The 27,022-nt window shown below is 42.9% G+C and overlaps 1 protein-coding gene across 2 annotated transcripts in view; it reads right to left on the bottom strand.

Annotated features, from left to right (window-relative positions):
* The window catches only part of CMIP (c-Maf inducing protein), a 138,286-nt gene that overhangs the window by 15,893 nt on the left and 95,371 nt on the right, over window positions 1–27,022 (bottom strand). For both annotated transcript variants that reach the window (XM_031051842.2, XM_005152155.3), the window contains exons 4-11: window positions 19,840–20,001; window positions 18,697–18,738; window positions 15,427–15,489; window positions 14,134–14,214; window positions 10,267–10,370; window positions 9,606–9,710; window positions 8,039–8,392; window positions 663–728 (exon numbers count right to left, since the gene is read on the bottom strand). In XM_031051842.2, the coding sequence (XP_030907702.1) occupies window positions 663–728; window positions 8,039–8,392; window positions 9,606–9,710; window positions 10,267–10,370; window positions 14,134–14,214; window positions 15,427–15,489; window positions 18,697–18,738; window positions 19,840–20,001 (977 nt within the window). The remainder of the gene's footprint in view (window positions 1–662; window positions 729–8,038; window positions 8,393–9,605; window positions 9,711–10,266; window positions 10,371–14,133; window positions 14,215–15,426; window positions 15,490–18,696; window positions 18,739–19,839; window positions 20,002–27,022) is intronic.

Genomic DNA, 27,022 nt, shown 5'->3' with positions numbered 1-27,022 from the left:
GTCACAACTAATTAACATCATACATCAATAAAGCAATTAGCGGACATTCTGCAAAGTGTCTTGCATTGTGGTATGGTTTACACCTCCCCCAGGACACACGTTTGACTTAGGCAAACGATGTCTCTGTTGCCTATCTCCAAGCTCTCGCTGTAGCCCAGGTAACCCGGCATGGAGGATTAGACCTCTCTGATTCAAGACATCGGGTCATTAGGGGATGTGATAAGCTAGCAAATTGTACAATTACAGGTTGTAATGTTTGTCCATGGAGGTCTGCGTTTTATAAACACTACTGCTCATTAATAGGTTTCTGAGGAAGCTTGGCTGATCCACAGGGTAGCTTCTTCATTTAATGCAAAATACAAACGATACACAGTAAAGCATCCTGCTCCACTAAATCTCTCACTTTGCCCTTCTCTGCACCAGCTTTCCTTCCTTTCCTGTCTGCCTGTCTGCAGTTAACCATTTTTCTCTTCAGCATCATCTTAGAGATATGGGAAAGGAAGATTAAGATGTCCCTCTGCCTCAAAGTAACTCCTGATTTTAAATCAATACTACAGGCACAAGGCTCCTATTACCATCAGTTACTTGATGTTATAAAGTAAAAAACATAAAACAACAGTAACAAGAATATCTCAGTAAATACTAAGAGAGTGCAAACTTACTCCTTTGGAAATGGGATAGGCTGAAGCAAGCTGGCGAGGGCTGGTCTCCAGTCATCATAGTCTGACCTGAAAAATGAACACTCTGTTAACAGGTTAGCAAGTTTTAAACATGGTGTGTCAACAGTTAGTTCAGAAAGTTTGAAGTCGGTGCAGGGACCACAACCCTTCTGTTTTACTGAAACACTCAAAAGATACACAGTGACATTTCCCTTTGAATTTTCTGCACATTCTCGAGTGAGGCACAACACATCTGGTATTCACAATGACTTCCAGAGAGTCATTGTGACTTCATGTTGATTTTATGTCAACTTAAAGACTTCATGAAACCTGTTGACAATTAATCACTAATACTTTCATCTAAGTTAGTACAGCAATTACCAGGCCATTGCTATTTACAGCTCTGCTCTGCATTTAATTGGAATTTTTTATTTTGGAGTGGATTTTTTTGCTATAAAACATAAGCTCATTTGTAGAAACAAACATAACCCCAGTCCATTTTGACCACAGCGCAAAGGAATGGATCAATTCAAATGTACAGAGTCTTTAGCTTAAGAGGAGAGAGACTAGTGAATGAAACACTGTGATCAGGAGTATAAGAGGATAAATGAAGATAACCACCGCAGTGAGCCAAGGCCAGTGGACCCAGTATGAAGTGTCTGTTAGAACCCACAACTCCCAGCTGATGCATTTTGTTTTCATCTCTGTTGTCAGTATATAGACAATATACAGTATACTGCATACTGCAGACAGTGTACAGTATACAGAGCAGTATACATACAGACAAGGTCTGTATGGTTCTGAGGAGCCATCCATAAGAAGATGCTCATATAAACTAGGATTAAGAGAACGTTTTGTATGCGTGGTCAGTGCAAACTAATCTGGCATCATATCATCTCAATCTACCTGTAAATACCAGCTGCTTGAGCACATGTGGTAGAGCAGGTATGGCTTCTCCTGCAGCAGTAGCAGTTTGCACACTGCCACCCCTCTCCTCCAAATGATATCAAACATCCAGGTGTTAGTTAGCACTTATTAACTGCCCTACCAATGCACTGCATGAAGAGCACAATCATTGTAGGATGGATGAAGGATACAGAAGATAAAGAATTGGAAAAGTCAGCACCAAAACAGGGCACAGAACCCACCAGCCAAAGCCCAGATCCTGGCACTGCCTTGTGAGGCCATTCTCACTCCAATTTATACTAATGAGTACACACTGAAGTAAGAGTAGTAAATCTCATATGGGGTGAAACACTTTGGGATGTCTGTAGAAGGCAATGTACAAAGCCTACCATCTCCTCTTACTGCTGCTACCCTTTGGATTTCAGTTTGAAAAGTCAGATTATTGGCTGCAGCTTATGGAAAACTTGGCACGAAAGTATGGCGTTTCGTTACGATAGAACGAAGTGTAATGTTCTCAAATGGACAGTAACTCCTGATAGCATTAGAAACAGACAACATATGCACAGGAACCATTCCAAAATAATGCCTTTTTTTTGTAAAGAAAAGGTTCTATCCCAGAGAAACTGAAGATGGATACATTTCCAAAAGTCTCATCCATTTACAGCACCACAGAAACCAGAAGTTTCTATAAATTAATAATACACATTATGTTGGACAGTCCACAAAGGCATGTTCATGGACATAAAGAAAACTAATGTGCGTGAGTAGGGTGTTCTTAAGAAGCAACATCAGTGCTGGCTCATGGGTCCTCAAAGAACTGATAAGTCTAATGAGCAGTCCTTTTCCTTTCTTTTTCTTTTTTTTTAATAAACATACATCTGTAAATTCCTACTAAACCTGTGGCCAGTTTTACTCTAAACCCAACACATTTTTATTGATAGAAGCAAACAACTTTCAGAACAGGCTATTGTTCTTACAGGAGAGAAAAGGCTGAGTTAGGAAATTCAAAGGTGTTAACAGTGTTTCACATCACATGAGACACAGTACCTACAAATCCTGCTTCAAAGGAGCCTAAGAGCCACTTGGAAGCTTAGGTCCTGTGACATCTCAGATTAGCGTTACACCACTAACATTCCTCCTTGAGCAGTCTGTGGAGTTCTGATCAGTAATAATGTGAACCAATCAATTTTGCATGGCTGATCTTCAAAGGAAATTGCAAGAGGAATTAAAAAGCTGCTTTGTAATAGACTAAGACCGAGTGAAACTGCAGACAGAATTGGACAGTATCACACCCTCACTTTTCTTGAAGCTGGGAGTTATGTGTGGCACCTATCTGCAGAGTAGGTCTGTGAGAGGACAGTGATAATAAACTATAGCCTGTTTTCCTAGGAGGAGAATAAGGAAGAAAACTGTGTCCTGTGAAACACACAGAGCTTGGTCACATGAATGGGACCCGAACATAACATCTACACAGCCTGTAATCCCTTCAATCTGAGCTAGGGAACATGAAACAAACATAGCACAAGAATAAAACTAAACTACTTATTAAAAGCCTACGGTGTTTCTCCTCCTCCCACCTATTCCCTTTTCAAAAACATCTTCCTTCTGTCTGTGCTCATCTCATTTGCACTCTTCTTTCACTTCAGACATTCGCTTTTTTCTTTTCTCTTTTTTTTCAACCCATTCAAAGCTCTAGCACAAGAAGAAGTGTTTGAAGCAAGGAAAGAAAGGAAGATAGATTAGCTCTGGCTGCAGTTAACAACCACTGCTATGAGCTAGACAAAGAGGCCATGCCAGGAAGAGGAGGGAGCACCTGTGACAAACTCCTTTTGGAGCTCTTCAAAGGGTGCTGGGCTCAACACTCGCACTAATATACAGCTGAAATCCCAAACTGGCCTTATAAGAGGGGGAGAATGACTCCCTGATGTACTCACCTGGTCTGATTTGCACTTTTAAGGTGAGAAGCACCATGTGCTGGTAGGTCAGGGTGCCAAGTGGGTGAAGGCTGTCAGAGCAGTCACCTGCTGCTGCACACAGCTTTACCTACCCAGAAACCTATGCTGGCCAGAACACTGGTTTAACCATAATAATTAAGCCCCAACTGCAGTGATTTCGCCTCTAGGCCATCGTTGCTATTGGCCTGCCAACATAATGCATTTTCCTTCCCTGGGATCACCTTTCACCAAAATGAAAACTTGCCCATGTGTCCTGTGCGGCACAAACAATCCAAAACACAGTAGCAACCCAGGGCAACCCTGATAAACATGACATAAGAGAATCCACTTGGGATATTCAGAGCATGCCACTGACCTATTGGGGAATGCAGAGGAGGCAGGGGAAGCTCCAGTGGGTGCTTGCATTCGGAAAGCTGTCAGTCTTAACACCAAGAGATTGCATGCCCGGAGCCCACTGTTTTTAGAGGGCAATAAAGACACAAGGAGCAACTATGTAGAAGCAGCTTGTTTCTCCAGCTTGGCACAACCAAAAATCTTTCAGGTAACTCATCTGTTATCAGAAAACAGTAAGATGACCAAGCCCTCCAGACATGTACCTTATCCCTTCTTTCCCTTGCTCTGTACCAAATTCCCTACCACACCCCCTGTCATATAAGGCATAAACCTGCTATCTGCAAAACAGGTTTCTTTTTATGTTCAGGCTTCTCTGAGCAGGACTTCTTTGTTTTTCAAAAGAAGAAAATGTAGAACCATAGAAAGGCCCTAGAAAGGTCCTGTCCTGGCTGCTGAGAACAGAAAAGGGTCTTTCCAGATGCCCAAACACTTGTACCCCTCTCTTGGGTCTTCGGGACCAGGGTAAAGTCAGCCCCTTGGCAAACCTGTATTGCTGTTTCCTGATGCTATTACACTGTGAGCAGTGTAGACCTGTTCTAGTCCAAGGAAGAGGATCCACAGCTCCTTTTACTGCAAATGTCAGTACAGCTCTTCAAGCACAAGTTTGGCTGTACAAGAAATTCTCTAATGCACGGAAACATTAACATGCAAGTAGGTGCTGGACAACACTGAGCCATCTCTCAGATCCTCTAATTTAATGTGATGAAACAAAAGATTTCAATTAATTTAGTGTATTTTCTACAGACTTGCAGCACTCAGGAGGCACTGACTGGCATCAATAACACTATCAGAGTCCAGAATGCATTAGAGAATATTGACACAGAAGTTTGATTCACTTTTTGAGCACAGGACAAAAATACTATGTTCCACTAGAGACTGTCTCCCCTTTAAAATCTGCCCTGACTTTGGGTCATCTGCCAGCATCCTTAAAGCCATCATTTCTGGTCTCCTTTACCATGCAATAGCTATGTTCTGTTACTCAGCTACATTAGAAAAGGGTCAAAGACATTCTTGGTGAATTGGTAACAGCCACAAAGATGAACTTTCTAATCTGCACAATTATCCTTCTGTGCAAAAAGTGGGGTATTGCAGTGATTATTAAATAACTGCTAGTACATTTTTATCAATTTTAGAAGAGCTTTTTTTCCCCAAAAAAGTAAGTATTGTGTAGGAGTTAGGTGAACGATAAGATGTCCTCTGCTGAAGGTACTCTTAAGAATCCTTATTTACTAGACTTTCAATAATTAAAATCTGCCTAAATAAATTACTCCCTGCTGTCCTAAGTTAATTATGTAAAAAAGATATCATTGTTGGTGACTCTCTTGTTTTGATGATAATATTGAGTCAGACACCTAAAAGAACAATTAAATTAAATGCTAAACAACTTATTTATGTTTGGCTTACCACTGTTATTAATAAGAACATTATTTTAGTGACTGCCTGCTGAGAGCTCAGCTACTGGATAGCAGTGGTCTTATAATTAATGTTTTCTTCCTACTGGCATGTTCTGCGACTCTCTTTATAGTCTCAGATTTTCAAAGTACAGTAATAGTATTTAGTGCATTAGAAAGCCATTGTTCAAGAAGAATGTGAGCATGCAAAGAATAAGCATCACAACAGCATCATCTTGCATTTTTGTTAATAACTACCGGCCCTTCTACAATGCTTTTTTATCACTGGTTTAAGAGTTTAAAAATCAACATTCAAAACCTTTACTTGTATTTTAAAGGTACGGAAACTAAGGCACAAAAAGAAGCAACTTATTTAAAGCCTCCCAGCAAACCAGTAGCAGAATCAGGAGCAGAACTAACTTCTGCATTAATGCTTTCAGGTCCAAAAAAAACCAAGGGATGAACAAGAATGGAAGGGAACCTAAATCAGTGTCTCTGCCTTAAAAACCATCCTGTATTCTCATAGGTTGTGACTTCTCAAGCAGAAGGTGGACTCTGGCATTGTAGTTGAGGAAAGCTGCACCAATTTTGTAGTATCGCTGATCATAGAATCATAGAATAGTTAGGATTGGAAAGGACCTTAAGATCATCCAGTTCCAACCCCCCTGCCATGGGCAGGAACACCTCACACTAAACCATATCACCCAAGGCTACATCCAACCTGGTCTTGAACACCACCAGGGATGGAGCATTCACTACCCCCCTGGGCAACCCATTCCAGTACCTCACCACCCTAACAGGAAAGAATTTCTTCCTTATATCCAGTCTAAACCTCTGCTGTTTAAGTTTCAACCCGTTACCCCTTGTCCTATCACTACAGTCCCTAATGAATAGTCCCTCCCCAGCATCCCTGTAGGCCCCCTTCAGATACTGGAAGGCTGCTATGAGGTTTCCACACAGCCTTCTCTTCTCCAGGCTGAACAGCTCCAACTTTCTCAGCCAGTCTCCATACAGGAGGTGCTCCAGTCCCCTGATCATCCTTGTGGCCTCCTCTGGACTTGTTCTAACATATCACGTCCTCTCTATGTTGAGGACACCTTCACTATACACATGTATTCTGTATACACAACCTGTGTGTACAGAATTACCCTTGTACAAGCTGGAAAATGGCACAAAGCTGTTCCCCACCTACAACCTGTGCAGTAACAACAACACTGTTTGTGCTGTTTTTCACTGTTGGTATTGAAGAGCTTGACTTTCAAGAAGACACCAAGCACAGCAAAAAATACCTTATTTTAAGATACAGAGTGAAATAAAAGTTCTTAGTGTAGGGAATTATATGGGAATTGACACCTGGCATATCAACTGTTTAAAATGTGGAGAGACTGTGCAGAAGAACATGCCCATTCGTGAATTTGTTTATCAGTGTGTGTCAGCTGTGTGATGAAACCAAAACCGTCAATGCTTAGTGAGTCAGCATGCAAACCAGCATCAGGACTGAGAGAGTTCATGGTGTTTATAGAAAACATCTAGAGTCAAGGGGACGGGAATAAATACATGAGGTAGCACCTGCGCGTGTGAAGCCACCAAATGAAGCGAAGTCAGATGCTGTGCTATTTCAATGCAAACTTCTCTAAATACAGAGGAGACTAGGCCAGGGAAAAAAATTAACAAAACCAACTAGCCTTCAGCAACTTCCTGCTCAAGAATCTAATGGGAACAGTATCTTGGATTCACCTCTTCTACCTCCACCTCTCTATGTGTGCTTATGGGTGCGTTTGCAGTGATTTAAAGAACTGTGTTGCAGATTCGTAATACAAATCTTGAAAAAAAAATGAAGCATAGGACAAAACTTTCACAAAATCTTCCATTGCTTAAAAATAATTCATGTGGATGTGTAACAGTTTTGCCCAAAGGCATACTGCAACTCAGTAGCAGAGCTGGCTGTCAAAGCAAAGAGAGCTGTTTCAGGGTTGTTTTAGTGCACCTCTATTACAGGCTTCCATTCTGCAGTCCACCTTTTGTTTTTCTCCTCTGAATTTATCCAGGAGAAAAACAAGCTTTTCCTGAAGAACTTTTTATTTTATGTTCCTTTTGAAGATACTGAGAGGATTTGCTTCCCAGGAAACCAGAGCCACCAGTTTCTAAAGGCTACTTGAGCATTTGTTCACTAATAGAGGTCTGCCGCACCAAAGCAACTGGTTGACAAACACAGGCTCCACTCTAACACAAGTAAACCCAAACAAGTCATAAAACCTCTACAAAAAAGTGAAGAGAAAGTAAGTGGAAGACAAGATGCTGACCTCAACCAACTCCTGCTGAAGGCAGGGGAGCAGCGCTGCCTATCACTGCACAAGCACTGAGCCTAGCACAGACCCGCCTTTTTCTAGCTCTGTCTTGGGCAATCCCAAGCGCCCTGGAAGAGGCCAATGGATGATGTTTTTTGGTGGGCAAAGAACAAAACAGAAACCGCTGACAACAACATCCCATTTTCTGTAACATGCCTGAGGCCCACTGTACAAATAAGCTTTCTGTTTTCATCTTCCCAATGCTATTTTTAGAGCATATTGGCAGTGCCAGATGTCTCTTTCAAAGGCTGGACTCTTCAGAGCTGGAGTTAAGATTTATAACCATGTGCTTGCTGGCCAAAGATGTTGAAGATGACAGTCCTGTGGGAAAAGCCCCCATTGTTAAGATGACATTGTTCGAAAAGCTGTTTAGAATAGTTACTCACAGCATCTTGAGTATTTCAACATAACAGCCAAGGATCCTGTCTGCCTGGACACTCAGCTCAATGCTCATGGTGCTGCAGGTAGGACTGACCATCAAGCAGTCAATCAGGTTGGGCTCGCTGTCATTGCCAGCGTTGGCTGTCATCTTCTGATTAGCTGTGTTGGTGCGCTCCATTTCCACGTGGATCTCATTTGAAGTGACAATAGGTGGTTTGGTGCGGGATTCAGTCATGGTGGCCTCTTGAGAGACCAGATCAGGACTTGTATGGAGAAGGCGGAGAGGCAGATTAGGCTTTCGGTCACACTGCTGCTGGCATCCATTCCTGATTTCCTTCAGGCTCGGTGAATTGTCTCGGCTGTATTTTAAGAACAAATGAATAATTTCAATGTACAAACATAGCATCAGAGCAGGAGAGAGTGTTCAACACTGAGAAGCCAAGATCTTTGGCAATCTCCCACTGCATTTCACCCCATCCCACTCGATTGCTTTCTTCCATGTAATTGGATTACTGCAATCAATTCAAAACATTAAAAAGCTCAAATAGGACTGCTCGGCAGTCCCTATTCTATAAAGATTCAAGCTTTTCATTACTCTAATTGGTATGTCAGTTTAGTACAAAGGTGAACTTTCCCGTCCAAGTTGTGCAAAGCTGTAACAGAATCCATGCCCAAGTATGTATCTGGCTACAGCACATGCCCAGACATTTGTCTGCAGCCCTCACGTCTGGAATTCCTGTTGGACACTAAGCAGCTCCTGTCCGTGCTCTACCATGAGGGAAGTCAGACAGGCATAAACAAACAGGAAACATAGCAGAGGGGAACCCTCAGTGTCTACTGGAAACTGGCTCGTGTGCCAAGAGCTGTGGCATCTATTTTGTGGTTAGTCAGGAATCAAGTTTTCCAGAATAATGGAGACAGCATTGTGAAACCAGCTCATATTCGGAGCTGTAGATACACAGGGGTTTACACACCACCCCTCCTTCAACACCTCAACCTTCCCTTTGCTTTAGGTGTAACACACATGTCATGTGCCAGAAAGGGTGCAAAAAAGCCACTGCTCTGGGCAGTGCTTACTTCCCAGAAACTGTTGTTGAGCACTTTCATCTGCTGCAGGCCTGAAAAGGCTGGTTATGGCTGCAGCCTGCCTTAGAGGAATATCTCAAGAGTGGCCAAGCTCAGCAGGCAGCTGGCTGTTGAACTTCATCCAGGAAGTTACTGCAGTACTTTGTACTGGGAAGCGACGAGCTCCTTGCAGCAACAGCACTGTCCCCACTTTCATGCACAGGGTGTGTGCTAAACTAAAGATGTGCGGTAACAGATTGCCATGTTCACTGCCCCAAAACACACCACAGTGAGTACAAGTGCATAAAGGTTCAGCATCTTTCAGGTTTTCAAGCAAAGAGCTTGAAATACAATCACGTATCTCCAAAACCATGCATGTGATTGACCAGAACCCCCACATGTAACGCTAGCAATGAGTAGACACACTCTCACATACCCACACCGATCTTGTTTACAGATGCCATGCACTTGGAAGAAACGTGCAGTCAGCTGGGAATTCATACTGACCTGTTGATAAATTCCTCGTAACACGAATAAATGGCTGCTAAGCAGACAGCTACAAGATTTGGCAGGACCCTGGGGTGGGGGCATTGTCCAGTTGGACCATGCATGCTGAAAAACAAACACCAAGGTCACATCATTGTGAAGACTTCTGTGGGCAAAAACAGTCAGACAGAATGGGGTGCCAGAACTGGATGCACTGCATTGGGGAAACTTCATAAGGGCAATAGGAAAGAGTAATTTTAACCCTCTAAATCCCTTGTTTATGAAATGTATCTCTACAGTCATGTGTCGTGTCCCCCCCGAAATTTCACCATGACTGAGCATTATGTGGTGTCAAGTTAATGGGAATCTCTCTGGAGAGGCTCTGAGTCTAAATGCATACGAAGAACGCACACACAGCCAAGTCCATGTGCTTCCAGTGTGCAGCTAAGCAGAAAACCCAGCCTTATTTAATAATTAGTTTTAAAACAAAAAATAAAATAACGAAAAAGATACTTCAGCAACATTGTCTCAAGAACTCTTCTGATTTATTTGCTGTTTGCCAGTACCAAAAAGCACCAGCTACTCTGAACAGACAGAAAAGAGATGCGCAGGGCTGTGAGAAGTAACACAGGTAAGCACATACGAAGAACTTGAAATACGCCATACATTAAATGTAACTAACCTATGGATAAACTTCTTCACCACCTCCATTCCAGCATTCAGCTCATTCAAAGCCAGAATATACTCCTGAGTAAAGAGCCGCAAACGAGGGCACTTCCCAAAATCCTGTCCAAAAAAGAGAGACTCAGTGAAGATGGTGAAACATGCAATGGACATCAAAACTGGGCTTTCAAAAGAAATCAACTCAAAACACAACCAAATTCACTTTGTACTGTTGTCATGGGTTAAACCCAGCCACGACACTTATGCTGACAGCTTCAAGAGCACTGTGTCACTCCATGCTGAAGTAGTGTTCTTCCCACTAGTAGCAGTGTGCTCACCAATCCTCCTCTTTCCCCCATACCCACCCTGAAACAGAAAGACGTGTTTAGTGGAACAAAGCCCTACCTACACTTATATTTCTTTTGTACACTTCTCTTTACACCTTCATTTTGAAATGTATTTTTTTGTTGTTTTGCAATTTTGCTTACATAACTCATAACTCCGGATTTTTTTGAAATGCAACTCAAAGCAATTTTTTTACTTCCATTTTTCACATTCTATCTATTCAGGATTTTGCGAAAATGTTTCTGACATTTCATTTACAATTTCACTGACATTTCACTTACAATCAGTAAGTGATCAAGTATAAACCCAGAGATCAGTTCTTTCTCCAGTGGTCTTACTCCAGGTACAATGTGATTTTGCCAGATGAACTGACTTTCTCCTAATCCTTCAGTCAGAAAAGCATTTGCTATCTGAAATCCCGCATCTCCACATATCACTTGCTATTTTTAGATGTGAAAGGAGCAGAATCTACTGTCTGGTGAGTGTTCCAGCACATTTCTTCACATTTACACAGGTGTAACCTTATTACACAGCTGTTACTTAACTACAAAGATGCATATAAAGCGGTCAGCAAGGCCCACTGAGGACAAACAAGCTCTCCCAATTATCCCTCAGGCAGCTGACTGCTGAAGAAGAGTCATCCTGGGAAAACGAATGCAGGTCCCTTCCAACCCTAACCATTCTATGATTCTAACTGAAACTTACAGAAATGCCACAACTGGTAACACTGCAGGTCTGTAAAAGGGAGGATACACTCCCAAAGCACTGAAGCCTTCTGTTCCTTATTTTAATTTCAGGCATTTCTATAGCACAACCTATACTGACATTTCAAAGGTTCTGCAGCTATAGGAAATTACCAAAAATGTGAATACAAGCCTAGATGTGAATACAAGCCTTGGCAGAACAACGTCTTCAAGTCTAAGTCTCACTCTTTGTTAGCACTGAACATCTATCTGGTAACTTCACCCAGCAAAGGGACATTCCATGGCTGGTATTACAACTGAAAGTCATCAGACTTCTAACAGCTTCTGGCAGCTACAAATATGTTTGGTGCAAGGGTGTGAGACTGTGTGTGCTTCATACATATTTGGTGCCATTTAATTTCATGAACATCCCTTGCAGGACAGTTTTTGCAGTTGCAATTTGTTTATGAAATTCCTCAACCCATGCAGGTGTCCTAACTGAAGTCAGAATGGAAGACCAAGAGATCATAAGGAGGATGTCACTGCGGACTGCTCTAAAACAAAACACCTCTCAAAATACGCATGATGGCCTGTCACCATACCAGGTACAGAGCAATACAAAGTCAATACTGTCTGTCCCCCAAAAAGATTAGTGCTTTTATTTTATTGAAACATTTGGGTTGAGCCTACAAACAGCTGAAACCCAAAGGTAAGGAGATGTTGCTGAGGACTCCCCAAGGAGCTCAGCATACAATCAGTCTCCAGTACTGCGTGTAACAGGTTCAAAGTATCAGCAAGACAAAAAGCTATCCTTGTTCTCTTGAGATTTCAAAATGACAGATCAATGGAGCACTTTCTCCCTGTTTTATACATGGGCAACTGTGGCACAAAACTTTCTGTACACTTATCAAAGACCCCAGAGCAAATCAGCACCAAAGGTGGGAACAGACAGCTAGGTCTCCTGCTCTAAGTACACTGAATTGCATGGGGCCTCCTAAGGTTAAGTTTACTGCCAGCAACACTGTCCCCTAAAGGATAACTTTATTTACGTGCACACACACGTTCTCTAAAGGGCTATTCAGTACAGAAGTCCCAGAAGAGCAGTAAAGTGCACAAATCCACTCCAATTAATACATGACAGTAAATTCTCTAACTGCACACTGCGGTATAGACATGTTGATTTTCAATCTGCAAATGTTAAGTATGGTAAATATACCCAGTTCTCTGAAGCTAACCAAATACAAGCATTACGCACTGCATTTACTTTTTATTTGAGACCCCTCAAGATCTCCGGATGCTTTAAAAAAAAAAAGTCAGTCTGAAACCCAAGAATAACATTTATAGAGTATTTCACTGAACACTACAGAATATTCAAAAATGTTTACATGTCTGCAGGGTGCAGGCACAGAGCCAGGGCTATGACCTATTTGCCATCTTGGGCTTTCTACTGTCATGGTTTGAGCATGTTTTGAGGGTGTTTTTGTTCAAGGTTTTTTTCCAGCCAGGTGGAGGAGGGGAGTCCGGGAGGAAGGAGAGACAGGACACCTGACCCAGGCTAGCCAAAGAGGTATTCCATACCATAGCACGTCATGCCCAGGATGCAACTGGGGGAGAGAGCTGGAAGGGTGGAGCTCTGGAGGAAAATGGAGGAGGGAGCACGCGGTGCTCAGCCAGGCAGGGTGGAGTGAGTTATGGGTCGGTGGCTGGTGGGGTGTTGTATTCTTTTCGCTTGTTATTGGCTGTATCATTATTATTGTGTTATGCCTTAGCTATTAAACCGTTCTTATCTCAATCCGTGGGGGCTACATTCTTTGGATTCTCCTTCCTAACTCTCAGGGGTTGGGGGACTTGGTTTAAACCATGACACTACCTAGTTCTGTAAACACAAGGAGTTAATAATACTGTTATAAAAGTAAGAAATATGAACTGTTTTCTGCTAGGGTCATACTATACACAGCAGGACAGCAGATGGTCTCTAAAATTACCAATCAGTTAGTGAAAAGAAGCTGATTGTGTAGTTACAGAGGTTTAAGATCCATCCTTGAGATCACAGCCAAGTCAACTGCCTTAAATGTTTTGCTATTCTTTGCTACAGCATTGTGAAGTGAAATTTCTGTAACTTAAAAGCTATGCCAGGAAACATATCTTCATTCACAAAGGATGGAGGGCTGCTAAACACTCAGACCTTCTTAGGTAACTATTCTATGATTCTATGTAAGAATATCTTCAAAGTTAGGTGGAGAACACAATGATGCCAGGGCAGTCTCCTGCATTTATTTCAATCACTAGCAAGAAATTGGCAATAAGAAGAGGGAAAGCCTGGGAGAGAGTAATCATAAAACAACAGAGTACACAACTCCTGGACTGAGAAAGAAGAATAGCAGAAACACATGAGGGGATTCAGGAAACCTAGGTAAGAACTCACTGGACATGAGTCTAAAGGAAAATGGAAATGCACAGAGCTGAGAGTGTCTTAAAGAAAAAATGTTGAGGGCCTCAGGTCAAAATCAACAAAATCCCTATTCTGGTTTTATTATTTAATGCATTTTAAACCACTGCAACTGCAAGGATGCCACGCAGGGAAGTTAGGAGCAAAGAGCAATGTGGGAGAGAGCTGGGACTGCATATACTGGCAGTGCTGCCAAAAGAAACATTCCTCAAATCATGGCTTTGCTTAGATGCTTTTACAAGTCCCACTGATTGCTTATTAGTTCTGCCTTTACAAAGCAACACGATTGCATGCAGCATTCACACTTTGAGGGGTTAGATTTTGATATCACAGTGCTTTGCTCATTACAGGCAATACAACTTCTAATTACAAAAGGTATCACAGTAAAACTCCTGTAACGTGTACTCACCATGTTGTGTTTGAGAATCCTCTGTACCACTGGTGTGAACACTTCAATCACAACCATGGACCGCGGGCGCTCCCGGCAGTGCTGTAATGAGCAACAATCATTTTGTGAGCTGCAGATATCATAGAAAGGGGTCTCCTCTTCACACCCTATGCAATGGATTACTCCAAGATTAACAAGATTCAAGGGCTAAATTAATCTTTCCTGGGATCAGGGTACTTGTAACGCTGCTCCTTCCTATATATTTGAGGGCATCTAATGGAAGATTACTATGGGAGCTCATGAACATGAGCCCCTTTCCCTGCTGCCCATTCTCCACAAAACTCACTGGATGTAGTATTCTGGGGACTTTTACCCATTTTAAAACTTGCCAGCAGTTTTAAAAGTAAACGGGTTGGGAAGAAAAGGACACTGATAGCACAATGGCACAGACCTCCTTTCCTTGGGATCCAGGCTAAAAACCTGTGGTGGACCTTGGAGGGTACAACAAGCCAGTCCCCCATCACAGGCTAAAACATACAGTCTTAATGTATCAATCAGAGTAATTTAGGTTGGGGTGAACCTTTTGAGGTCGTCTGGTCCAACCCCCTGCAATCCCTTGCCTTGAATCTGAGTCTAGATATGACCCTAAGACTGTCTTAATAAAATGCAACAGTCAGAGGAGTTTCTGAAACTTGACTTGGATTCTGTAAGAAGAAGCTGCTGATTAGTAACTCTGGATGGGAATTATAAATAGCATCCAGAATGTACCCAGTCATCAGTAAGCAAATTTAAGCTGACACACTAACAGGCCTAGAAGAAAAGTAGTGTTTTCAAATCCAAAAGCTCTGCAACCCAAAGTACTCAGAAGTTTATGGAAATGAATGGAAAATACAACACAAGCATGGATTTACCAGAAAAGAGGATGGGTCCTTACTGTTTTCCCACTGCCATTAACCAATGGCATAATACCACCAGGACTGACTTATGCATCATAGTACCAACTCATCTGAGCACAATGACTCCAATGATTTTTGCATTAGCTACATAGAACATGCAGTAGGGCAGCTGTGGTACCCAGACTGAGGGGTGGGAGTCTGAAGATTTTTACTCTCACAGAGCATCACAATGATGCAGTCTGATGCATGAAGAGTATGGATCTATTTATCATAATGGTGCTGTTAAATATTTGGTTGTTGACCAAAAACTAAGATCAATTTGGGCATGAGGTATGGCACAAAAAAAAACAACCAGCCCCTCAAAGAGCTACACTCATAGACAACTATGAGATTTCAGAAAGCAGAGCTGTTCTGATACCTTGCAGAAGAATTCACAGAGGTCAGGAGGAGGATGGTTGTTTTCCAGCAAAGGTGCAATTGCCTTTAGAAAGAAAGACAGAAACAGAGAAAACAATTTAATTAGAGGATTGTAACTGGAGTTAGCATTTTGCAGAAAAATGCTTTTCTTGAGGGGAAAAGATCACTTTTTAAAAGGAAGGACAAAAGTATCGAGAAATTAAAGACGGGTGGGTTTGTTTTACATGTGTGTTTGTGTTTATTTTACATGTAAGCTCAAGCACACCTTTGCTATGCATCCTCTGTAAAATCTTGCCTTTAACTGTGTCAGTGCAAATATATAACACACCACAAAAGGAGCACAGTTTTTATAATGTTTTAAATGAAAACAGGAGCAGGCCAATTGCTTCAGGATGTAATACAAGGATGAATCAGGCTCCCTGTTTCAGTACATCTCTCCAAAAGACAAAAAAAACCTCACACACATCCTTACATACCTTATAAAAGAGTTCAAGCTCTTTGTGTGAGAAATAAGTCACTACAAGTACCATAGCACTGTTCTTACCTTGGTGGACCCTATTCATCAAAATCAAGCATCTAACTTTGCGCAAGTTGAGATTAACCATTCCTTCTCTGTTGCTACGCAAACCAATGTGCTTATGCTCTGTAAATACATTAGAGGTCATACCTGCCACTGAGGTTGTAATGAACTTATGTTGTTGTTACTTCCTTGGTAAATTAGAAAATGGCACTAGAATAATGTATTCTCCCTATGTGCTAGTACCTTCGGGCTCTTCCAGTCTTGAGCTAAAGGGATTCCCGGACCCATTTAAAAATAAGACTCTAAACACAGCAGCTAGGACATTTTGTATTACGCAAGTGAACACCAGATATTTTATCTGGGTGGCATCTGGAGTTTTACTAAGGCAGCCTGCTTTGGTTTTTTTGTGCTCCCTCCTGTCTCCTTAAGGGTTTCAGCCCCAGTGACTCTGCTTATAACGACCCTGTTTCACAGAAGCCACTTTCATGCACAAATAGGTCAAGATTAATATGAAACCCAAGCACATCTGCAAAGATCTGTTTTGGTTACACACAACATTTGTGAAGTTTCTGCTCATTATCATGTGCCATACTTCTGCAACTGTTCACTCCTCCTCTGGTGATGGTCCAGCAACAGTGGTCTGATGGGAGACTGGGACACTATTCAGTGAGACCAGAATATCCTTGCTCCCCATCCAACAGCACCTGAGCTAAACATCTCCCTTCAATCCATCTTTTGGAGTGTTTGCTGTAGGGCCTGCCAATGTGCTGCAAAACCACCCGAGTGTTCACAGTAGTCTGGTATCTGCCAGAGGATCACTGCATCAGGGATGCAACTGGCTGGTTGTCAGCCTAAGGAAATGAGCTTCATTGTTTCAGAGTGTAGGGAATAACCACAACAGACACAGTCAAGTAGGTCATGACTCTGCCTGTAAGGTCAGTGTGGAACAGCGACAGTATGAAAGCACACTCTATTTTCTTATGTGTGCTCTGGGTAAAATCAGGAACTTGCTGTTCCGCATTGCCCAGTTGTGGCAACATGTTGTAATGAACTTTCCTACCAGGAGAGGATCAGTTGTAATACTGATCTATTCCAGCACCATCTAGAGAAGGAAACCTGGTTCCATCTGCACAGCAAATCACTGTGTACTCAAGACACTACATAAATACATAGTATTAACAATACTTCTTAAGAATAGCACAGATTAGCTGTGTAACAGCAGTCAGCTCTAAATGCCCATAAACTGCCATGTCCTTAATGGTTCAGGCACAGCCTACAGAAGGGCAGGACTTGAAGCCGTCACTCAGAACTAATAAATAATGTAGGCAGAAAGGACCTTTGGAAGCCCCTTGGTCCAACCTCCATGCTCACAACAGGGCCACCTTGCATATTACATTAAGAAATCCTTCCCCAAAAACAACCAGTTGTAACTAGGGCCTGAATTTCCCTTGGCACTAGGGTGAAAGAAAGCTAAAGCAGACCGTGAAGGAAAGTAAAGGCCACTCATCTCAGTGGCTGTTTCCAGCTAAAATGGTACCTTGTGCTTATTAATGCTTAATGGTACCTTATGCAGTCACATCTCCTGGCAGCTACATGCCACCTTGTCATTCTGCAGAAAGAGTCATGGGGATGTGATAAGATCAGGTGCTGGTGAGGTTTTAGATTAGATTACCAGGAAAATCTCCTGGAAGTTGCCAGTGGCTGAAATTAAAATACAGTGATGGGGAACCAAGTTCCAACTTTCTGATTAATCGTTGAAATTCTGTATTTTGATGCACAAAGAGAAGATAGGCTGAGAAAGTTGGGGCTGTTCAGCCTGGAGAAGAGAAGGCTGTGTGGAGACCTCATAGCAGCTTCCAGTATCTGAAGGGGCCTACAGGGATGCTGGGGAGGGACTATTCATTAGGGACTGTAGTGATAGGACAAGGGGTAACGGGTCCAAAATTAAACAGCAGAGGTTTAGGTTGGTTAAAAGGAAGAAATTCTTTACTGTTAGGGTGGTGAGGCACTGGAATGGGTTGCCCAGGGAAGCTGTGAATGCTCCATCGCTGGCAGTGTTCAAGGCCAGGTTGGACAGAGCCTTGGGTGATATGGTTTAGTGTGAGGTGTCCCTGCCCATGGCATGGGGATTGGAACTGGATGATCTTAAGGTCCTTTCCAACCCTAACTCTTCTGTGATTCTGTGATTCACTTGTTTCTATGTCTAAATAAATGCGAACTACAGAAAAGAAAGTTGAGGAATATATTTGTGTAAATCAAGTAAGCAGGGGGTTAAACTGCAGTACCACATACACATATCCACACTACATAAACAATCACTTGCTCACATACCATCAGCAATGGAGACATTCTGTATATGGTGGCATTAACCCCTCAGGAAACTCCTAAGTCTGAAGGTTTTATAGGGCACATCTGGAAATTATGCATTTTGACTATGTGAAGTACATATATAGAAGTGAACACTGCACAGTGTAGCCGAGTAAGACCATTGTTTTGGGAGATAATTAACCCTGAAGGCACTGTGCTTGACAAGGATACATTGTTGTTAGCCAGTTATGAAACAACAGAAATGACAAAACCACACAAATCCCAACAGAACAAATTGGTTTGATCCTGCCTCAGTTTATCAGCATCAGTGGAAACGCTTTCATGTTTGCCTGCTTCACTGGGGCAGAAATAACAGAAAGCTATAACAGAAATGTCAATAAACCATACAGATTTGTCCTTGGATTTTGTCAGGAAGATACTCACCACAATAATGCTCTCATGGTCTTGAGTGGTTAAGTTGTTGTTCTGAAAGAGTCGAACAGAAGAAATAAATGAGCAAGGAGTACTCTCAGTTGGCATATCTGCGTACGCAGTCTTCTTAACTACCAACAGGTAAAAGAAAAAGGCTAAAGACGTAAATTGCTTATTTTCAGAATAAAAAACATCACCTTGAAATCATTCTCTTAAAAGGAGGTCGCATATTATCTGTTATGAGGGCTTGTGAAAGCTTCCGTTTTTCCCTCAGCACACTAGGATTCAAGTCACCAGAGCCATGAAAGCTGCGCACAAACACCAGGATGCCAGAGGAGGTCTTAATCAGTTCCAAAACTGAAGCTAGAATACATTTCTCAGAAATGTTTTCTTAAGACCAGCTGTATATTTCTAAGAAAAATAGCAGAAGGATTGTTGTGGTGCTGTACACCATTATGTTCGTGGCAGACTAACTGCTGCATTTGTCGTGAAATTCCTAGTATATACATTATTGCTACACGAATTACAACCTGTGGAAATGAAGACAATGGAAGTCCAAGGGAGATCTGCCATTCACTTAACACATGAATCAGACCCACGATAAATTTATCATAAATAATCAAGAAAGAAACACAGCCAAACAAAAAGCCTCAAGAGAAAAGTGTTTTGTCTTGTTTCTAGAAAGCTACCTAACATAGGTCAGAATCTCCTCCTCCTCAGCAAGCACAATTTCCACTCACATCAGTAAAAGTCAGAAGCAGACTCAAATATAGAATTTGGACAGCCCACGCTAAAATAAAACTCACCACAAACTTCTAACTTTTTGTCTCCCATCTAAATCAGTGACTGTAGTGACAGGATGAGGCATAACAGGTTCAAACTTACACAGGGGAAGGTCAGGTTAGATACAAGGAAGTTCTTTACTGTGATGGTGGTAAGGTGCTGGAACAGGCTGCCCAAAGAAGTGGTAAATGCTCCATCCCTGGCAGTGTTCAACACCAGGTTGGACAGAGCCTTGGGTGACATGGTTTAGTGTGAGGTGTCCCTGCACACCAAGGGGCTGGAACTAGATGATCTTAAGGTCCTTTCCAACCCAAACCATTCTATGATTCTAAATGCAACAGTGTCTTACAGGAGCACTACTGAGGTTCCTACCTCTGAGAGCAGCTTTGAGACAATCTCCAGTGGTGCCTGGTGAATGGACTCATCCTGAAGGGGAGATGACAGCGCCATGTCCACCAGTGTCCTGATCTCCTTCAACACCACCTCCCAGCGGCCTGGGTTATCCAGCACTTTCTTGTACTTGTAAATCTTCTTCTGCAAGAAAAGTGAAAGGGTCACACTGACAACACCATCAACCCCTTGAAACAACGGACTGGATATGTGCTTCCTACATGCAGCTGTCAAGTGGCCTGCTTTGTATTTTGAGTTTTGGCTTTTCTAATTGCTGAAAAGCTGTACTTGAAACATTAAATGGAAAAGAAAACTCTATGTCAATACGAACTTGGTTTTTTTTGTGGAAGCAGTGAAAAACTGTGATTCCCTTTTTATACTTTAATGTAATTTATAACTCCAAAGCATATTTTTCTCCATCAATTCCTCTTGTAATCACTTAATTCCTCACGATTATAACAGATACCAGCTAGTGCACTGTTTCCAAAGCTGTAGGTCGTTTTAAAGGGAGGTAGTCATAAAGAAAGCAGGAGAGACAAAGGCCATCAAAGCATCATTCTATAGACACTTTATTTTACACTGCTAATTGGTGAATTTGCATTCAGAATGAATTAAAAGCAATGTTATCAAAGTGCAAAATCCCAGTAAACCCACAGGCTTTTTTTTCCTGTCTTGATCCTGAAAAGTCACGCTGTCACCCTCCAGTTGTAACAAACTTGTAAAGTCTCCAAGTTTTCCACACAACACTTGTACTCTGAAGCATTCCCGGCTGCCTAATCCTATCTGCCCCACTTCTCTGCAAGCCTCTGCTTTACATCCAGTCATGCCCAAGCTATTCCAGTAATTGCCCTGTGCACAGACCAGCAGGAAACAATTCTTACCTCCTCAGCAGCCATGTTTCCACAAATGACTGGAGCAGAGGCTGCTGTGTATTATAAATAGTGCTCTTTAGTGAAAACCCACCCTCCCAGATCCCCAGAGGGAGCTTGGTGCAACTCTTTAAGTTCAAGGAAACCATGACGAGCGTTAGGAGGCCACTCCCAAAACCAGCCCGAAGGGTACACTGGAACCAGGAAAGGTTGCCAAAGCAGCCAGCGGCCCCCGGGACTGGTAGGGAAGGAGCTCCGCTGTTCCAGGACAGCAACTGCCAGGACCACAGCACTTGGTTCAGTTCACATACCCTTCCACTCACTGCTGTTTGTGAGTCTGGCCCTCTGGCCAAAGCACACTCAAGAAGCCTGGAAAGATCCAGTTTATGAAACTACAAACTCTGGGCACTTCTAGATGACCTGAAACTATTAAGTGTTTAGCGCTAAAATTGGACCTTAAATTCTTAGGCAGCACTTCCAGGAAAATCACAAAAACTGCCCATGTGGTGCAGATTGAAGCTTGCAGACAGAGCTGCGCATTTTGGGCTTTCAATAGCCAGCGTTTATTACACCTTGCGAAGGGTCAGCCTGCTCTGTCTTGCTTTGGTGCTTTGTTGCTTCTTGTCATTTCCCCCTCCGCTCACAGAGGGTAGCTCCAGCAGGAACCATACAAGCAGACTGGCTCACTGTTTATCAGCTACTTCTTTCTCACCATGCCAGCAGATTTAATGCTCAATACAGAACACAGCCACCTCTGTGCCCTACCTGAAACACGAGAGAACAATACAGAAAAACAAAGATTTGAGATGCCTTGGGTTTGCCAATGCTGTTAGAGGGAGGAGAAGAGAGTGGCACTGGGCTGACATGCAAAGGCTGAAAAAGCAATCCAATTATCTTTTTAATTAAATTCATGCAAGCACAAAAGCACGCTGGCAGAAGTTCACACTTTCAGTGCATTTTAAGCCACTGAAAAGCTAGAGGAACATAAAAACACATGCTGCAGACACTATCAAATGTGTTTGGGATTTCAGATACTGAGAAAGAATCTTTGTACTGAGTTCCTTGGGGCAGCGAGGGTCACCAGTGGTTTGAAGCCACTGGCATTACTTCTACCATAATCACAGATTTCTTAGAATCTTGAATCAGAGTTGAATTTCTATTATTCATATAGTGCCTTTTTTAGGGTCTTTTTTAGACCTGCCCCAGCACTAAGTAAAATCTAAACTTCAAAGCCAACCAGCTTTATAACTTGAAGCAATTCCTTTCTGACTAATTGAGGACACCAAAGCAAGCTAGCTCTTTTTCCATGCTGAAATTTATTCCTTGGTCCTGTACCATGAAGAAGTCAAACTCAAAGCAGAACTCAAAGCTGGATGAGAAGCAGGAGCTGGGGGAGGGAGGTGCAAGAGCTGGAGGATTGGGTTATTGCATCCCTGCCTGCTATGGGCTGCCCCTTACTGCTGAAGGAAACCCTCTTGCCCAACAGGACGCTGCTCAGACAACCCCACCACAAATATCTTTCTTCCGCTGTCAAATCCACTCTTGTCTGGGGGGGAGGGAGCAACAGGGGAGGTTTCCTTTCCCTTTTAGGTATGTCCATTAACAAACAAAGTTATGATGATAATGATGTACATAGAAGAGACAGCAGGAGCTGTGCTCCCTGCTACACATGAGAGACCTAAACAAGCTGCTGCTCAGACTCGGCAGACAGCGACTTCAAGGAGCACTGGGGACAGCTACCTTTGTAGACCAATGCAAGCAGGAAATCCAAACTAATCAGCCCGTGCTTCATGCTTTCAGCACAAAGGGCTGTGCCTTACCAATGTACTGAGCTGTAATCTGCAAACGGCACTGCAGAAGTCTGGAACGATGGTGGGAAAGCAGCGGAAAACATAAATAAATGGAGAAGCCATCCCCAAGAGGGTTGAACTCTGCTGTCCTGAACCTTTGCCCATGGTTACGCTGCTGTTTTTCTCAGCAGAATGGTTTTCACTGTTGAGCGCCTTGCTGAAAGCCTCAATTAAAGCTTGAAACCTATCAGTCGGCTACAGAAGCGATTTGCTGTGTATCAGCAAGCACTTAGCCAGCACCAAGCCATCTGCTCTATTCTACCTGTGCTGACTCCAGGGCGAGCAGAAACAATAATCACTCACAGGCTTAAAAGCAAAGCTGCCTGGTAAAGACCCGTATCTGGGAACAGGCATGTCAACACGTGTGAGGAGTTCGTTCCCCCTGGATGCAGGTGTAAAAGATGCCTTCAGTTGCATTATCATTAATTCAACATTCATCATTAATAGCATATACTAGAAAATTACTAGGGTGGGAATCTAGTTTCTCTGGGATTTCACTAAAAGCAGCAGCTCCTGTGACAATTTATGTGAGTGAAAGTAACACATGCCAACTTGGAATTTGACCCTCCTAGTTACTGACCAGCCAGAACCACACAGCTAGTGTCATTCCAAAATCTTGCTATGCTGACTTTAAAAGCAAAACCACTGAATCTAGTAAGTACCCAAAAGAAGCAGCATGGGGAATTGGGTGACACTGATAGGGCATACTTCATTCTCAAATCACTCTAATTAATGAAGTCTTTCAGAAACCCAAAGACTGAAGTGTCAGTCCTCTTTTAGAGGAGTCCATATGTGAAGAATTACTTTTCCAGTGTTATTAAGCAAGCAAATGTGACAAAACTCTGTAAGCAGTGGTCTTTGCCAACAGTGCTCAAGAGCTCCTGAAGACCACTGTGAACAGAAAGTTTAGGAGAGCCTAGGAGAGCCTAGGAAACTTTCATAAGTAACATCCTTATATGTTTTGTCAATCCCATAATAGCCTCATTCTGTAGCTCTTGCTCAAACACCACTTCCACGGACAAGATGGTAACACTGATGTAGTTGACATCTAGGAAAAAATGGACTCTAATGCACAAAATTGGATGACATGGAACAACTGCCTTTTTCAGCCCTAGCAAGACCTTTTATGTTAGGCACATCTCCAAGCACCTGATACAAAACGGGCAAGAAATTTAGCCCTCTTTATGACCAAATTTCATCTCTGCTTTGTTACTGGTGGTCAGGAAATGCTCTGTGCTCTCGGGAGCCTATTTGCCCGACAGCAAATAATATCTTCATTACATTAAAAGAAAGAATTAATCACCAACCCTATCCCAGAGCAGTGTATTAAACTAGCTCACTGCTCTTCAGCCCTTTACCACACAGCAGCACACAACTCATCACTTCTTCACTGGCGAAGCTGAAGCTACTGCAGGCGCATACACTGGCTCGGAGGGCTGCGTGTGCCAGCAATTGTTTATTTCTTGCTGAGCAACGAGGGCAGTTCCAGCAAAGGGAAAAGGTCAGCCTCCCGTACAGAGGTCCTCTCCAGCTCATCGTGGCGATGGCTGAGCCAAGCTAGTGTTACAGCTGCGTGTTGATGGCGCTTGTGTTAAATGGAGGTGGCTCTTGATAGATGAGAATGTACACGGGGGGGGGGGAGGGGGGGAAAGCCACAAAGAGCAACACCAAAAGGGTCTTCTTCACTATAGCAGCACTTACGTTAAAATGCTTTGCCACAACAGGAAGGGTTGCTTGTGATGTTCAAGACACATGCTTGGCTTGTCCTACAAAGCCCACGAGCTGCACCATGTATTCTTGAGCACCACCTGCTGGTATTCTATTAACTCCTTACCTTCATGGAAACATAGATGGCATGGCAGCCCCATGCCATGCTACGTCCATATTCTGCTTTTAACACTAGCAGGCATCACTTGTTCCCCAGTTTTCTGCGAAAGAGGTGAGAATGACTTGTTGCTAGGAGAAGTTTCCCTGATAGCCAGAGACTGGCTTACATCACTAGGTGGATCCACTGAAAGCCTTCTGAACTAAGCTCCTACCTGCAATGTTTACCAATATGGAGTAAAACAAGCATCTCACCTGAGGAGACTAGGCCTATGAAAACTCTCATTCCATGCACAGGCCTGGGGCCAGGACAAGCTTCTAGAAACTTTTTCCCAATCAGGGAATCCAGACTGCTCACGCTGCTGTATTCGTACTCTTTATGACCTTCTCAATGTTTTGCACAGAAAGACTCGTGCTGCTCTCTACAACAGTTTCAAAACAGCAGCAGCAAACTTTTGTACTATACCATGTTTGCAAATCAAGACAGTTTCTGTAGTTTTCATTTTAGCCACTGCTAAATCCTGAGGTACAGCAGCTCCTCTGCTTTGGTGGCTTCTCTAAATGCAATCAGTTTGGTCAAAGCTCACTTGCCTGCAAACACCTTGCCATAGGCCAGAGAACTGGAGGGAAATGTTATAAGCTAGACATGTCCTGGTTCTCACTCAGTTAAGGTCTAAATAACATTTCATTTTTTGCCAATTCATGTAAATAAATATCCTGATGAAATCACCATTATTTATTGCACTGAGATTGGCACCCATGAATTATGCCCTGAATAAATATATCAAATGACAGTCTGGGCCCTGGACAGCTCACGGCCTTGATGATTTAAAGCAAGAAGGAGACACAGAGCAAGAAAACCAGGCTGTATTCCTTGAGGCTGTATGGGAATTCCGGACCACAGCAGAACTGAGGTATTCTGATTCTCACACCTCCATATTAATTGCTAGCTAGTTCCTAAGGAAAAGCACCACCAACATGCACTGGGGCCTTAGCAAGCAATCCGAATGTTGATGCCTATGCTGTTGCTGTGCTTCCCCATTAATATCATCTTCCCTGACCCTCTTTTTCAGCCTACAATCATACACCTATTTTTCCCCAGCAGTCTCTAGCACCTTGCTCCAGACCTCACTAATATCCAGGCAGGAACCCCACTCAGATCGCACTGTCTCAAAGCCAACAGAGTTCACTGGGTTCAGCAAGCGGTGACGTGGGTTCAGCTGTTACTAATGCACAACTGGAACAGACACTTCCCACAGGCATGGAGTTTGTCCTTTGCTCAGATGCCACTTGGACAGTACCACTGCAAAGTAAAGTAATGCTGAAACAAACAGAAATTTAAAAGGATGGAATATGGACGAAATGGTCCAAAGTGAATGTGGGAACAGAGAGCTCACTTGCCTCCCAGCATGACACTGTACAGTTGCCATAAGAATGCACTGAACAACTTGCTCCTGAAAGTCATTATATATCTGTATCTATCTATCTATCTATCTATCCATCTTCAATTTCCTTTGCACACAGGTGTCACCTAACTTACCATCCCTCTGGGCTTCTGATGTCCCATGTAATGACTACTGCAAAGATACCATTCAGCAACAAGGTGGGATGAGGGGATGGGAATGGAAGGATATTCTATCCAAGGGAAAAAAGGAAACTAATAACACTGGGCAGTGTTATTCACTGAATTTCAGAAGACCTGAAATGTAGAGGCTGCAGTGAAGACAAATCTGCGTGCAAAATGTGTACCCCCTAACGGTGAAGGGAAGAGGGTGTCATTTGCAGATGTTCCTACTATTAAGCAGAGAAACTAGGCTTTGTTTTTGCTGGTGTTGTCTTCTCTCTACTCCCTGCACTGAGCCAGTCAGCCACTACGATGCAGGAGCACAGCTGGCTGATCCAGACGCACCTCTACTTTTAGCCAGCTTTACCTTTATTTGAGATGGTGTTTCCCCAGCTAGAAAATGCGAAGGGCCAACTGTGGCTCCAGCTGCACTCTGCATGGGCTAATGTGGTTACTATCGTAATCAGACCTGTCCACAGGGAAGACAGTTTTTGGCATGGCCGACACAGATGCATTCCCTGAAACCCTCCATCCCTGCTTCCATTTCCTTTTGGCAAACACTCCCATTCTTCAAGCCCCAGTTCCAGCACCAGCTTTACACTTCAGGTTGGCAAAACATCAGCTTTCATCCTGCACACAGCAACTGCTGTTCCGTATTTTTCATGTCGGAGCCAAGCTGGGGTTTGTTTTTAATGTTGCTTTGGCTATGCGGAATTCCACTACGACTGCAGATACGTTTCTAACAGAAACACAAACCACTCCCTACTTGCAAAAAGCAATGACAGAGATGCAGCTGCTATTTTGGGTTGCAAATCCTATGTAACAGCTCTCCCTCAAAGAAAAATATTGTAAAAGATATTGTCCTGGGTATTTGGATGTTTTAGCTTGGTTTTAAAGCGGAAGTCACAAAACACCTTTTCCTCTTCCTGATCTTGAGTAGGAGGAAACATTTAATCAACTTCAATGCAGTTGAACAACACAGTTGTCCCACACGTACAGGGAAGATCTGCCCCAGCTGAAGGCTGGTGGGTATTTACAAACCCTTCCGAGTTGCTTCA

The sequence above is a fragment of the Melopsittacus undulatus genome, chromosome Z (genome assembly GCF_012275295.1).
Source record: "Melopsittacus undulatus isolate bMelUnd1 chromosome Z, bMelUnd1.mat.Z, whole genome shotgun sequence".
In the NCBI taxonomy this organism is placed as follows: domain Eukaryota; kingdom Metazoa; phylum Chordata; class Aves; order Psittaciformes; family Psittaculidae; genus Melopsittacus; species Melopsittacus undulatus.
This window is presented reverse-complemented; position numbering and strand designations above follow the sequence as displayed.